The 15,942-nt window shown below is 44.3% G+C and overlaps 1 protein-coding gene across 1 annotated transcript in view; it reads left to right on the top strand.

Annotated features, from left to right (window-relative positions):
• The window catches only part of agbl1 (AGBL carboxypeptidase 1), a 174,828-nt gene that overhangs the window by 50,240 nt on the left and 108,646 nt on the right, over positions 1-15,942 (top strand). Inside the window, exon 8 of the mRNA XM_079273586.1 lies at positions 13,909-14,117. Within this exon, the coding sequence (XP_079129712.1) occupies positions 13,909-14,117 (209 nt within the window). The remainder of the gene's footprint in view (positions 1-13,908; positions 14,118-15,942) is intronic.

The raw sequence follows: 15,942 nt of genomic DNA on the forward strand, positions 1-15,942 counted from the left end.
CCAATCGTCAAAAGACTTGAGGATCAGAGTGACCCAGAATCTCTCCACAATCGCTGTCTCAGGGCTGTTTGATCGCCATCCTGTTCAAAGCATTTTTCCAACTCCTTTCCTCTTCTCTTCCCTTTCCCTCTCTCCTCTCCTCCACTGTTGTCCTCTCTCCTCTCCTCTCCCTCCATCCCTTTTATATCCTCTTTCCCTATCACCTGTCCTCTTTTCTTCCATCCTTTCCTCTTTCCCTCTCTCCTCTCCTTTCCCTCCATACCTTTTGTGTTATCGTTACTGTCGTCCTCTCCTCTTCCCTCTCCTCCGCTTTTCTCCTCCCCTCTTTCCCTCTCTCCTCTCCTCTCTTCTTCTCTACCTCCATCCCTTTCGTATCCTCTTTCCTCTTCTACCCCTTTCCCTCTCTCCCCTGTCCTCTTTCCATATTTCTTCTCCTCTTTCCGTTTCCTGTGAGCATGAGTGTGTGATGGTGGATCTGCGAGTGGCATTGAGTTTGAATTGGTTTCTGTCCCTGATCTTCGGGTTTTCTACTGTGTTTCATCATCTCTTTACAGTATGTGCATGATCAGGTAAGTCTCTTTAACTGTTTTACTGAGTTGTGTGTCGAGTGAGCAGGTAGGACACGATAAACTCCTTTGCATCAAGAATGAACAAAGCAGTGGTTGTGTTCTTGAAAGAAGGGCCTCGTGTCTCCCAGCTGATCGAGAGCGGAGTGTTTTACAGGGATGCATTTGTGCAGGTCTCCCCGCCGTCAGCTCCCTCCATGCGGATTATGCCGTTTATCTCTAACGAGTTGTTAGAGAAATAGCGTCGGAGGTTTGGTCAATTTGCCAGTGGGTTAAAGACAGGGAGTTTGGGATGTAAAGATCCCAAACTGAAGCATGTTCAGTCCCTGAGGTGGCAGGTGTTCATGTTTCTGGACTCACTGACTCAAACACTGGAGGTGTCCTTCAGCATGAAGCACGGTGACGGCTCCACATGGTGTATGCCAGCTCAAGACAGCTCAAACATTTTGAGTGTGGAGATGTGGCTCACAAACGCTTTGCCTGTCCGCATAGAAAGCAGACCAGCCTCTGCTGACATGGGCACCCCGCCCGTCTAATGCCGTCTAACCGAACCTGTGCCAAGTTTGTGAACTTGAGCTCTTTGGCAGGGATGAAGGAGTCGAGGTGGAGAGAGTTCTTTGGTCCAGAGTTTTCCCCGAAAGGCAGCTTGCGGTCTCTGTACAAGCTGCCCGTTGAAAAGCGGACAGCAGACCTCCAGTGGAGGGTTGTACACGGGGCAATAGCTACGAACAGATACAGAGCGCACCTTGATCCTGAGCTGGGGCAGGGCTGTTTATTCTGTTCTCAGTTTCTTTAGTGTCCTCGGCTGTCAGCACTGTTTGAACTTTTACAAAGGTGGTTCCAGGATCTTGGGGAGGTTTTTTCTTTTGGTTTAGTTCATCTTTGGTCCGAAATACTCTGTTTAGAGGAGAACAGTACACACTTTGGTGAACTTTTCGTCCGGTACTGCTAAGTTGGCCATTTGTTTAACACACAGGTACCGGGCTCAGAGTGCCGGCAGTGTGGCGCTGGTACTGGTTGTGGAGGGACAGAAGTGTATTTTCTGTCCTCAGACTGAGACCCTGGTACATTTATTTGCTCAGTGTCGAGGCTGCCAGCATTGTTTGAGCTTTTAAAAAGGAGAGGGGATTGTAAACATCTGAACGGAGAAACACGTTTCAGTGTTTGGATGACAGATTTTGTTGTTTTTTGGGCTTAAGTGATGATGTGACAGTGTTCAATAAAATAATGTTGAAATCCAAAAATTTCTCCTGTCCTCCCAATCCTTTCCTCTCTCCTCGTCTCCCTCCCCTCTCCTCTCATGGTGCTAAATGAAAGAAATGGATGGTTCTGGGACCTGTGCTGTACTGCTTTAGTTGTTCCTGCAGGGGTCACTTTTGCGCTTTGTCTCCAGTCGTGTGGCATTTACAGGCTGAGCACCTGATGGATCTCATCATGTATGTGTGTGCAAGTGTGCACGCTTGAATCTGTGTTATAGCATGTTTGTCATTCTGAATGGACCTCTCGCAGTAGACACAAACACACACACACACATTCTCTTTTGGATTCACGTACATCATACGCCACGCTTACACCCCCAAACCTCTCTCTCTCTGCCCCCCCCCCCCCCACAGCATGTTTAAACATGCTCTCACCTCCAGTCTGCAGAGGCTCTTTGATTTTGAGCGGTATGTGTGTCTGAGCCCGTGGCGCTGTGAAGAGCTCTCGGTTGTTATCTTCTGTGGCCACCGCTTTCTGTCCTTCGCAAAGTCTTTCTCATTGAACAAAGATATAAATTTCATAAAATAACACTTTCTTTTCTATTTCATTAGCAAGACTGGAGCCTGACGTTGGTAAGTGGGCCGCTAGAGAACAAACAGCATGGACGTGTTGGAAAGAATGAGGAGCACTGGCAATTTTGATGTTCTTAATTGTCATCAGGAGAGCAGCTAAAAGTCTGAGCTGAGCTGCTAGAGAGTTTCTTAAGTGCAACCGGGTTATCTTCTTGGGATCAAAAGAAAGAAGTTCCTTCACACTTTAGATTTGGATATTTCTTGGCATGAATGCATTTTTTTAACTCCCAATGAAATATACTGAAGGATCCTTTTTAAACTTTGTCTTTGATTGGTCCACATATCTTCATGCATATTTAATGTTACACACTGTAGGACCTTGAAAAAGAAGCCCTGGCTTCGAGTCTGACTCTTTGGCTCCCTTGTTCTGCGCCAACCCTGTTCTCATTCCCAAAAAAAAGGACTTGGTTAGGTTTTAGGAAAGAAAACATGATTTGGGTTCAAACAAATATGTTTGTTACATAGCTTCACTTTGTAAGTATGTTAGTTAACATACTTGTGTCACTTAAAATGAGTCAGCGCTGGCTGACACAGGACATACACAGGACTCCTGGGTGAAAGTCCTGTGTTTATTCGACCAATCCATTTGCCCCGCCCTCCTCTCTACATGGACTTTCTGGCTCTTTATACTACTTGTAGGAGCCAAAAAGGACAAGTTAGACTGTATACTCTGTTAGATCCTGGGGTACTTCTGGCCCGATACGGGGCTACTTACTGACTCAGCTCTCTATTAAAAGATTGTCGAGCTGGTGTTCTTGCGAGGGAACTCGCCTGGCTCTTCTAACTGCCGTTACTCCCGACGTCTACCCTGCTTCCTCCGGTCTGAGCGCACTCGGTCGAGGGGCCACCCTGACCCCGGGCGCTCCTACCAGTCGCGTCGGGTATGGCAGCTTCCCTCTTCTGGATCCGTGCTCTTGGTAAATGCCAGGTTAGGTTTTAACGGCTAGGATTACTTCTAAAACCGTAAGGGATTGTTAAGTGGATTCGGTCTCTAGGATAACCTTACAGAACTCAGTTGTTAGACATACAATGGATTTAACTTTTTACTGCCACGAGGAACTTTTACTACTTAAGCAAATAAATGCACTTGAGAAATTTACTTTAAATGCAGATTAGATATTTATTGCAGGTTATATTTAGTTAGTTAGCAAGGGTTAAGCTACAGCTCACATAAAATGTTATACTTGATTCGTTATCTTAATTTTCTTCTTAGATTATACTCATTAGTTTATAGATGCCGACACGGCCCGGTGGGAGCTGGATTTCAATGGTGCGATAAAAAGGTTCTTTTGGAGTTGTTAGGAGCGAAGGTCTGGCCAGACCCTCGGTCCTCCTGCTCTCGCAGCGGGGTCCGTTCAACAGTCCTCAAGGCTCAGTACAAAGTCTTTCTAGGACTGCTGCGTTCCTCCGTTGTTCAGTTGTTAAAGTCGAGCAGTGGGGAGAGGAAAATCTCCGTCTTTCAATCTTTGTCCACGAACAGCGGTCTTCTTTCCGTGAACAGAGACGAAGTCCTCGAATACTTCAGTTGCAATCATCCGTATCTTCTTCTCAGAGCGTCTGGACGGCTCGTGTAGAAATCCCAGCCTGCGTATTGCAAGCATCTCCTTTTATCCTTGATTTGGGCTGTCTGTTCCCCCCCTCCTATTCTGAACACATGATCTTTATCCCACCCATATGTGTGTGTGCTTATGTTTGGAAAGTACCTATCTTTTCTCCTTGCCTCCATGAGTCATCTCTTGCAACAGACTTCGCAGCCGCGTGTCCGTTTATCTGACCTCCGCCCAAAACATCTGTTCCTGACTCACTCGGCCCCACTTCTCCAAACCTTCTTTCATACACCCACTTTTCACGTCTCGACTCTGTTGTACAGATCATCATTATAATCAGCTTTACATTTGTTTAAATCACTCTATCTGGTTACACATTCGTTATATGATGATCATAAACCTTATCTTTTGATTACACTTTAACTATTGATTTCTGAGTATACGCTTCGTGCCTTTATATCCTGACTTTCCCCTGATCGTGTAGCATGTATCCAAGGCGGCTTTCTCTGGGATCTCAACTCTTCTCGACAACTCTTAGACTGTGGTTGGTACTACTGCCCCATCTGGCCATCCGTGGCAATAAATTGTTAATAAATTGGCCCCCTTTGATGGCGCTATTGTCTCGTTAGTACCAGCTGTGCGCAGGGCATGCAGCTTAAGGATGCCAAGAGCCTAAATCGTTTAAATAGGTCAAGTTACTTGTTCATTGAACAAAGCGAAAAGTTTATGTTGTTATATTTCTTTGGTTTGGTTTGCCGCGGCATATCCTTTATTTTTGGTGTCGTAGCGTAGTTTAACACACACACACACACACCCACACACACACATTGCCCTTCTATTCATCCGTCCTCTTCATCTACCGGACTACCGGTGGAAAACAAACCGTGAGTAACCCGAGTGGCATATTTGGTAATCCATACATGTTTCATGGCTAGGCCAAAAAGAAGTAAACTTTTCCTGTAAGTAGTCGGGGGTTATTGTCTTTTTAGTCACAGCAGACAGTTTGAAGCTGTGAAAAACATGAAATTACAGGATATCGGACAATTTGTTTTCCATAAAGCACATAAAGTCCTTAATTGATTATATCCAATCAGTGTTTTATGCATGTTCACGTACTGTATGCACCTGCAAAAACTGAGCCTCGTACAGCAGCAGAGCAGGACTACAGAGGAACAAAGCAGCATCCGGCCCGTTTGTGAACCTGTTGGACTGCAGATGAACTCAGATCAACTCTGGAAATAAAGTCAGCAAACATTGATGCTTTACTCTTCCCTCTCTCTTTTGTCTAAACTTGTTGTGTACACAGTTTGCCTCTCTAATCCTCTTGTCAGAAGCTCACAGACACATTTTGTGTGCGGCGACAGGTTTAGAGAGTCACTACTCCAGAGGCAGCGAGAGAGATTCGGAGGGCTCCAAGCTTTTTTCATGATTTATGCAATATTGTGCTGCGCTTCATGTCAAAGTGCCAATTTGCACAGAACATCAAGGGCAACGCGTTCGCTCATAAACTAGAACATCGAAATGAACCGGCTCTTAGTGTTTTACTTTGATCTATAATGCAATGTTTGGAGTGAACTTAAAGGCAACAATTACGCTAATATCAAGTCGCATTTGTAGATTTGAAGTATTTTTCGGTCCTGGCGAACAATGTATTCTGGATGCAGTTTCTCTTCCTGATCCCGAACTGTTGTGGGAGCATATTTAATCGAACAGCACAGTCTGTGTTTGGCATCTCACCCACTGCACTGCAGTGTTTGTCTCTGCTTCTAAAGGTGCAAATGAAGACTTTTTCCAGACGTGTTTCAGCACAGCTTTATTTCTCGAGGTCATCCTCACCTACGTATTAAGACCACAACAAAAGCCTTCCTGGTGGTTTTGGGACTTACAGATAAGGGTTTCTTTCACCTGTCAGACTTTTGAAACAATTTGAATGTGTCTCTTCTGAATTTCCAGTTCATCAATGTTTGCTGCAATAGATATAAGTGCTGATAAATTCTTCACTATTTCTTTAGCTCCCATACAGCAACTATGCATGTCTGTCCTATGTGAGTGTTTGAATGTGTTTCCCAGTGATTAAATTGGCTTTTCTCCAAACTCGTCAAATACGTGGACCTACACTTCAAACGATGATGTTCTAGGTTCCCCTCTAGTGTCAGTTTCCACTCATTTTATGTGTAATGTCTTTTCAGTATCATCTGTGTTCACAGGAAACATACAGTTCCGGCTCGTTACATGCATACAGTCTCTTCCAATGTAGGTTTACTTAGTTTTTTGGTTTACTTACGCAGCAAAAGGGTAAAAATAAGTATGTTTGTTACGTAAAATACGTACTGTACGTTTGTCACATAACTGGTGTAAGCTCAGTTACGCAGCAAAACAAAGGTAAAATGAGTAAATGTTGACTTGGTTTCAGGGACACGAACAGCGGTCTCCTTGGTTAAGTCCTGTCCACCCTGCCCGTGTCTTATTGTCCTGGATGGGTTTACGTTGGAGTTAGTTGGAAGCCTGCAGTGTATCTCATACAGACGCTTAAGGTGCCTCGGAATCAAAGGCGTCATCCACCAATCTATCCGGCATGGATAATACCAGATCACATCACCAGCACTGTCCAATGAATCAGTTACCTTTCGGTCCATGTTTAAACCTCTTATTTTGTTTATAAAATCAGATTTGTAGTCAGCAACGGTTGTTAATTGTTTTCACATCACTGTACAGGGGCAGGTTCTAACGCTCAGTGTATAATGGTGTGACGTTACAGTGATGATTCTGACCCGTTTTAGTGCATTAGCCTTGAGATAGACTGATGACCTCTCCTCATCCTGCCCAATGCATGCTGGTAGAGACTCCAGTACCCCAGATCACAGCCAATCAAAACAGCTCCCTTCATAAGCAGGGGGCTAACCATCATGATACACCATGTGTCATAGTTTCCATTGTCAGGGCCAGGGAGGATAAATTATGAATAAAGAAATAATTACATTTTCAGTTGTATGATATATTAAATCAAATTGAAACTGTTGTTATTGTTTTCTGATTAAATGATCTCAATTACTTTACAACATAATGCCAACTTGTAGAGGGAACGGAAATTGGTGGCACAAATAAGATAAGACAAGATAATGATACTGATAATGATTAGCCGTCATTTGTCATCCAGCAGAAGTCTAATCCGCTGGTAAAATGAACACTCTGGGCAGCGTCTTTACCCTTTACTATTACTTTGTCACCATGCTTGTTCACTACTTCCACACATTACATGCATACAGTGTTTTTCTTTTGTCAAAATATACTTCTAACGTAGGTTTACATAGTTTTAATGTTTACTTATGCAACGAAAGTACTGGTTAGGTTTAGGAAAAGATTGTGGTTTGTGTTAAAATAAGCATGTAGTAACGCAAAACAATTATGCTTTTTTACTTCAAACAAATATTATTGTTCCGTAAGATAAGTATGTTGAGCGCTAACATTTGCTTAACTAAGTTCTTTGGTCTATAACATTTTCAGACAATGTTGACAAATGGCAATCGGTGTTCCAACGCGCAGGATGACGTCCTCAAATGTCTGGTTTTTCCCACCAGTCAATGATTGTTATTTTTATGTCATAGAGGAGTAAAAAATATTCACATTTAGGAAGTTCAAATCTCAGGGTTCTGAATTATTTAAAAAAGTTTAAAAACACTAAAAACGACTTATCATTGCAGCTCTTGTTAAATGTCAAAACATCTTTAAGATTGGCTTGACTTTTTATGTACGAGCTAACTAGCTGTTGACCTGCTGTTGACGTTATGGTTAGTTGGTGGATCAGGGCCTTAGAAATTGGTATTGCATCCACAGTTTATCTGTCTGCGTCTGAAATATGTGCATCTAAGTGCGTACCTTATATGAAGAAAGTATTTACTGTCTGAAGGTGTAAATGAAACTTGGTATCCATTTATCTTATTCATCGTGCTTTGACGTATGCGGAAATGACTTTCAATGTGAGAGTGAGTGTGTGAAAGTCTGATGATTTTAAAAGGTTATGATATGGCAAGGTATGATTCCACTAGTTTCCCTTATTTACCAAATTCATCTTTCTCTTGGCTGGACATTCTACACACACAGATGAGGGTTTATGTGTGTGTGTGTGTGTGTGTGTGTGTGGTGTGAGTCATGAGGCTGAATGTGCTACTACATTAGTGTAGATGAGGGGAGGATGTCCGCTGTTGCTCCTGGCTCTCTTTTGTTACCTTACTCTTCTCTGATCTACGGAGTGCCTCAGGGTTCTGTTCTTGGAACCCTTCTGCAAATTTCTTTCGTCAAATACATTAACATATTGACGGTAGCCTGAAACACGTCCCACAAGATAAAGATCTCTGCTGCATCCTATCATTCACGCGTACGGTCTACTGATGCTCCAATTATGTGTTTATTACTGCACTGCTACATTGTTGGACCCATGATGGACAAAATTAAAAGAATGATTGAAATCAATGCAGCAGAATCAGAGGTGTCATCTTTTTTTATCCGCTCATTGTTCTTCCTTGTCAAAACCTTGTGCCTACATTACCTACAATGGAACTCAACTGCCTACAGTTATTAGTTGTAATCCTCACTTCCTTTATTCTCTCAGTAAACATTGTAAACATGAGTTTATGGTCTCAATCTCTAGTTTCAAGTCTTCTTCAATACAGCATGATGTTCATTTAGTACATTATGGTCCATTTAGTGTAAAATAGACCATGAAGCAGGGGATGGCGGGCTTACTGTGATTGACAGGTCGCTGCGGCTACCAAAGCCTTATACGGCATCTCTATGTCACTCATTGGCCGTAATCCAAGATGGTGATGGCGATTTTGCCAAACTCGAGGCTTCAAAGCGGCACTGTTGGTGTCCCAAGCGTAACTAGATTAAACAATGACATTTTCAGAATCAGAATCAGAATCAGAACCGTTTATTGCCAAGCAAGTTTTCACCTGCAAGGAATTTGTCGTGGCGGAAAAAATTAGTCGTGGCGGAAAAAATGTTGTCGCTTCAGTCACTCCCATCAGTCGTTAGTCAAGTTAATGGCAGCCACGCTCATTTCCTAACCCTAACTAACAAGGTTTTGTCACCTAAACCTAATTTCCTGTGAAGACGGAAGTTTATTTTGGAAAGACACGATGCATGTTACGACTCTATACTGAAACATCCAAAACTAGAGGGTTACCGAGAACGTCATAGTGTGAAGCGTATGGGCCACTGACCAAGTGTCTGCATTTGACGAGTTGGGAGTGAGAACGTGTTGTTTCTACAGCATTTTCTACCGTCGAAGACGTGTAGCTTTCTCTCAGACCACTTCCATGACAACATGCTCAATGAGTTATTTTGTGTTAATAAGCGAGGCAGCTGATTGGATCCACTGATAATTGACTTTGCTCTCACAATAAGTGTTGGTAGGGGACCGTCCTCAGTACAATCAACAGCATTGTCTGTGTTTTGGGAAGTTAAACAACCTATGTTTGCATGTTGCCGTCAAGCGAGTTGGAACATTTTAAAAGGAAGCAGCACTTCATGTAATCCTCCTGATACTTACTTTACATAACAAACGTACTTATCTTTTCCTAAGTTCTCTGCTTCGCTGAGGCCATGCTGTCTTTTAACCAGTACTATTCATTATCTGTGCTTTGGGTTCCAGCCAGGGCCACAATCATGTTTTGCACACAGCGGAGGCAAATTCAGTCAGACAAATGAACTACGGCACAACACAATGGATTGTGATACACAGCTAAGCTGTCTTCACTGTGAGAGACATAGAATACGTGACATCACATGGTGTATTTGATGTCGGAAACAAGCCTCTTGCTGTAATAATCAGTCATTGTATTTCTTTAGTAATGCAGAGAGCATCTGGGGATACATTATTTAAAAACCTTTTTTATCCTCTTTATATATTCTGACAATTGAGCATGAGTGTGCTTCCTATTAGTCAGATATTAACACATTCATCATGAGTCATGTTCCATTTAGAGTCAAACAGACCATAAAGCAGGGGATGCATTAGGGTGGGGCTGCCTTGTGATTGACAGGTCTCTACCCCAGCGTTGTCCGGTCTATCTGTTTTCGTCTTAGAACTTTAACCCTTTCAAGTCACTTCTGGTTACTAAAAACAAAGAAGGCTTCAAAACGACAGTCCAAAACCCAATGAATGACATCACGCTGACTATGTCCACTTCTTATACACAGCCTATCGTTGATAGGCACTCCAGATACCCAAATGTATGTGTACAAGCACTGAGAAAGTGAGTTTTTTTAATGACATCATATACACAGGCCACCATTGAACACTTGATACAGTCATTTAATGAACATTGCACCACTTTGCTGGATAAAGTGGCACCTCTTAAGGAAAGGACCAGGGCTGCCTATAACACTACTCCGTGGATGACAGAAGCTGTGTGCAGCGTGAGACAGAAGTGTCGCAGGGCAGAGCGGCTCTGGAAAGCTACTGGGCTAGAAGTGCATCGTTTATATCTCAAAGACCTAAGAGTTTCTTTTAATACTACAGTAAAGGAAGCTAGAACTGCTTATTTTGCCAACCTAATCTCTTCTTCAAAGAAAAATCCCAAGATTCTGTTTGACACAATTAGAGGAATTGTTTCACCACCTGTCTCCACTTTACCATGCTATTCTGTTGATGATTGCAACAAATTCCTGATCTATTTTAATGATAAGGTAACAGGTATTAGGTCTGGCATTCGGCCTGGTATCTGTTCGGCTACTTGTAGCTCCTCGCAATCTCCTGCTGTTATGGGCTCTTTCCAGCCTATCAGCCTTCAAGACCTGATGGACTTAATTACCAAAACAAAGCCATCAACTTGCCCTCTGGATATAATTCCATCCTCTCTATTTAAGAAAGTTCTGCTAACTATTGGCCCTGCAGTGACATCTATTGTCAATTCCTCATTGTCTACAGGAATTGTCCCTTCCTATTTCAAACATGCCACTATCCAGCTCATATTAAAGAAACCTAACTTAGATCCAGCTTTGCCCATGAACTACAGGCCCATATCAAAACTGCCTTTCCTGTCCAAAATGTTAGAGAAAGTGGTGGCCAAACAACTTACTGCTGCACTGGAGAGGCACAATATGTACGACAAGTTCCAGTCTGGGTTTCGTAAGAAACACTCTACTGAAACCGCTCTCCTGAGGGTTTCAAATGACATTCTCATGTGTGCTGATGCAGGTGACTGCTCTGTGTTAGTTCTTCTGGATCTCAGTTCTGCATTTGACACTGTAGACCAGGGATTCCCAAAGTGGGGTGCGCGCACCCCTGGGGGTGCGCAAGCTGCCTCTAGGGGGTGCGCGAGAGAAAAAATGTAATGGCGGTGCAGTCCCGTCTCCTAAAAATTACGTTCCCCCAAAACTAAAATGCATTCTCAATTATGTTTGACCACAAACGTATTTTCTCCCTGATTACGTTTGTGTTTGACATATTACAAACACGTTTCTCATCAACATATCTTTGCTGTACTCTGGTCTTTATGATGTTTCTGTGATCTGCCTCGCCTCTGCCCCGCCGCCCACCAGTTGTTGCCCCGCGGCCTGTTCCGAGGGCTGACAGACCTGACGATCGGGTGCCTCGCGGCGGGGGCGGCTGGAGACCTCGCGTCCCGGCGCCAACGGGTGAGCGCCGGCCACTCGGAACCATAAAACCAAGTCCCGGATTTCACCCGGGGACATTCTGGAGGTATTGTGACCGGGTGATGTGCCTCGTTGCTGGGGAGGTGCGTGTGTGTATGAGCGCATTTCTGCCGGAGACAGGCGGTGTGTTGTGGTAGTATTCTGACTGCGTAATAGGGAGAAGGAGAGGCGGTGGTGGAGAGGGGAACAAATGTTAAAGAGATGGTGGAATGTATGATTGTAGAGAGAGAAGCAAACAAGTTGGACATAATCCCGCGTCCAACAACACTGTGTCGCGCGCATCGATGCCTTGTCCGAAGACATCCTGGCTACATTGGTCGGTCGCGTGAAGAAGAGTGAGTTTCACTCTCTGCAAGTAGACGAGCCTACAGATGTGGCCAATCTGGCCAATCGTCTGGTGTACGTCCATTACCTTTTCGAAGGCACGGTGCAGGAAGAGTTTTTTGTGTTTTTTATCTCGTAAACAAACGCCACGCGCGAGCAAACTGTTCTCTCATTCGTCCGATTTTTATGCGGCTCTGTTGCTTTTTTTTTTTAAAGGTGTGTGTGGGGGGGGGATTGGGGGTGCGTGAACCCGGTCTGGATGTAGAAGGGGGTGCGTGGCCTAAAAAGTTTGGGAACCGCTGCTGTAGACCATGACATCCTGATTAAGAGGCTTCGTGATTGGGTGGGCATATCTGGCATAGCATTAGACTGGTTTACATCTTACCTCAGTGACAGAAGTTTCAATGTCTCTGTGGGTGATTTTGAGGCTGTTACCTCTCCACTTTCTTGTGGTGTACTGCAGGGCTCGGTTCTGGGGCCTTTGTTATTTTCCCTTTATCTGTTACCTTTGGGACCGATCATAAAAAGCTATAATGTGTCCTATCACTTATATGCAGACGACATCCAACTTCATCTGTCATTTAAACCCAGCGAGGCATTCACATTAACTCGGCTCCTGGACTGTGTCAATGCCATCAGAGACTGGACAGCAGAAAACTGCTTGCAACTCAATGACTCTAAGACGGAGGTCCTAGTTATTGCTCCAGAGGAGTTTGTCCCCATGATCAGGCAGATTATTAGTCGTCTCTCCTCTGCTTCCCATTGCAACCTGCGCAATCTTGGGATTTTCTTTGATCGCTCCATGTCATTTGACCCTCATGTTAAGCAGCTGTCCAGGTCATGTTTCTTCCATCTAAGAAATATCAGTAAACTGAGATCTGTATTATCAACACCTGAATTAGAAATGATCATACACACATTTATCTCTTCACGCATTGACTACTGCAACTCACTTTTCACATCACTCAGTGCATCCGCTCTTAACCGTCTGCAGGTCATCCAAAACGCTGCCGCCAGATTACTCACCAGGACAAATCGACGGTCTCACATCACCCCCGTACTCCGATCTCTCCACTGGCTTCCTGTAGCATCTCGGATACACTTCAAAATTCTCACCATCACTTACAGAGCACTTCACGGTCAGGCTCCGACTTATGTAGCTGATCTACTTCGCCCCTATTCACCCGCCCGCACTCTCAGGTCAAATGCTCTAGGTCTTCTGTCAGTCCCATGCACACGATTTAAGACCCGTGGTGACCGAGCCTTTGAGGCAGTGGCCCCGAGGCTCTGGAATGCTCTGCCTGCAACTCTGCGCCTCGCAGATACTGTGGATACTTTTTAAAAACAGCTCAAAACCCACCTGTTTAGGCTGGTGTTTGTGTAAAAGTAAACCCATGTCCTACACCTGCTCTTAAAATATGTTTTACATTTTTATTTAATTTTTATTTTATTCTTTAACATTTTTTATTCACTCTGTGTAGATAATTTATTGACCCTAGGGTCACATTGTGTTTTTTATGCTTTTAAATGTCTGCTCTGTTAAGCACTTTGTGATAGTACTGTCTGTGAAAAGCGCTATATAAATACAATTCATTCATTCATTCATTCATTCACATTTCGATAAATGCCAATGGGCAATTAAGAGTGGACAGTTACCCTAACATGCATGTTTCTGGCCTGTGGGAGGAAACACAAACCCGCAGACATGGAGGAGGACTCTCGTTGATCTTCTCCAAACTGTGGTTGCAAAGAGATATATGACACAGAGCAGCATAAGATATTTTTACGAGTATGCTACAACTCTATTAGCTGTGTGAAGTTTTCTTGTTGCTGTTGGATCGATTGTGAGTAGTTCATGTGTGTTCATGCTGCTGCTTCGTGTGGATCAGAGTGGATGTAGAGTCTGAGCGACGTCAACGGAGGAAGAGCACTGACGTCCCTCCCCTCCCTCTCCTGTTTGTCTGTGTCTCTCCCTCACAGAGGCTAATGTTTGCTCGGTGGTATCCAAGGGTTACGGCTCTGGCCTCTTGCGGCTTTACGAGGACTGGCACGCCAAGGCAACCCAACACGCCGCCATGGCCATCTGCCACTCGCTGCTGCGCTGCCTCCATAAGGTCACCCACAGTGCTGCCGGCAGACAGGCGTTCGTATCCCAGGGAGGCATCCGACTGCTGTACGTAACGACACAGGTAAGGTTCAAATCATGCCAAGAATCCATTTTTGTTCTCTTTCCTGCCGTTGGGATAGACTGTGAACCCTTATACCCTGACACAAACATTCAGTCTCCCCACTTTTGCTCATCTGTCTTGCCCTTCTTCCCCCTCTTCTTTCTGTCTTTTTGTAAAAAGTACTGTACTGTATGTACGATGTCTTAACATTGCAGTGGTTAGTATTATTGGCAGTCCCCCTTTCTATTCATGGAGGTCTTCCTCTTCTTTAGGGTCAGCTTTTTCCAGCCCCCAAAGAAAATCTTTTCCTCCACACCGTCAACAGAAAGTCATACTGTGAACAGCTGCTCTGAGGTCTTCTCTGTTTCATTTGTCTCCTGCTGTCAAAGGTATCACCCAGGACCTGAGTCAGGCCGGGTCCAAATAATATTCAGTCTAAATGGTTTGGGTAGTGTCCCACGGTTCATGCTTTAACAAACGTGAACAAATGTGAACACCTCAAATTCGGCAGTGGCAGCCTGTTGGCTCCCAAGGCACCAAATACGGCTGCTTGGTCAGTGGCCCGCGGCGCCCATGATACCGATGCAAGAGGCACCCGTTAGCGTCTGTATGAGATGTACCTGGCTTTCAAATAGTGGTGTAACGGACCACTGTCGATCCGTGATCCGTATGGATCCCCCCTCACGGTTCGGCAAGCATGTGAACTGCAGATTAATTACAGTTTAACCATAACGATTCCCAGTAACACTTTATTTCACACTGTGATGTTTATCGCCAATATTCAGTAAAACAATCCATATTAACAATCCATATGATAATTGAAAGGAGGAGAGATAGTAATTGTGGCAGAATAGCTAATGTCCAACGAACGAAGGTTCTGTTTGGTTACATTATGATGCGTTCAGGCTGTTCAGTGGAAATTAGTATTGTGTTAAGGCAGCGGTTCCCAAACTTTTTAGGCCGCGCACCCCCTTCTACATCCCGACTGGGTTCGCGCACCCCCCTCCCTTAATAAACAACAGAGCCTTTTAAGCCTTCATAGCCGCATAAGAATCGGACCAATGAGAGAACAGTTTGCTCGCGCGTGGCATTTGTTTACAAGATTTAGTCCGCTGTTAAATGTTGCAGTGTGAACACAAACCGAACAAAGGAGCAAGTGCAACAAAGCAAACGAACTGAAGGTGTGAAAGCGCCCTGAAACACTGCAACAAAGTTTCAATAACTTTCAGTGACACAAGGCGTCACTTTTAAAGAGCAATACGGATGCGAGCACACACGCACAGGCTCAGAGGCAGATTATCACATTTAATTTACAATTAATGAGCGACTAATGTAGCCAGGATGTCTTCGGACAAAGCATCGATGCGGCGCGACACAGTGTTGTTGGACACCGGGATCATGTCCAACTTTTTTGCTTCTTTCCCCCCAATCATACATTCCACCATCTCTCTGGCAGCTGGCAAGCTCACGTCTTCGGCGATTGTGTGCGGTAGCCCCTTTCTCGCTATTCTGTAACCAGATATGAAGCCCGTAGTGCGTCATTTATAGACCCAACACATGAATGAGACTCCAGTTGTTTTTGGCTGTTTTGTAACTCCTCCAATTTCGATATAAACAATGTAAGGGGCTTTTGACTTGCACTGGCATGCTTTGTGTTCAGGTGGCGACGCAAATAAGAGCTTCAGACTGTTAGCCAGAACCTCACTGCACACCACGCACTGTGGCTTTGGGGAATCTGCGTTGCCAATCCAAGTGAAGCCCAGACACAGATACTTTTCATCATATTTCCTCTTTTTTTTCCCAGTCTGATGCTCACTCTCGTTTCCTCTTTTTTCACCTTGACTCC

Source organism: Melanostigma gelatinosum (assembly GCF_949748355.1).
Source record: "Melanostigma gelatinosum genome assembly, chromosome: 1".
Lineage (NCBI taxonomy): Eukaryota > Metazoa > Chordata > Actinopteri > Perciformes > Zoarcidae > Melanostigma > Melanostigma gelatinosum.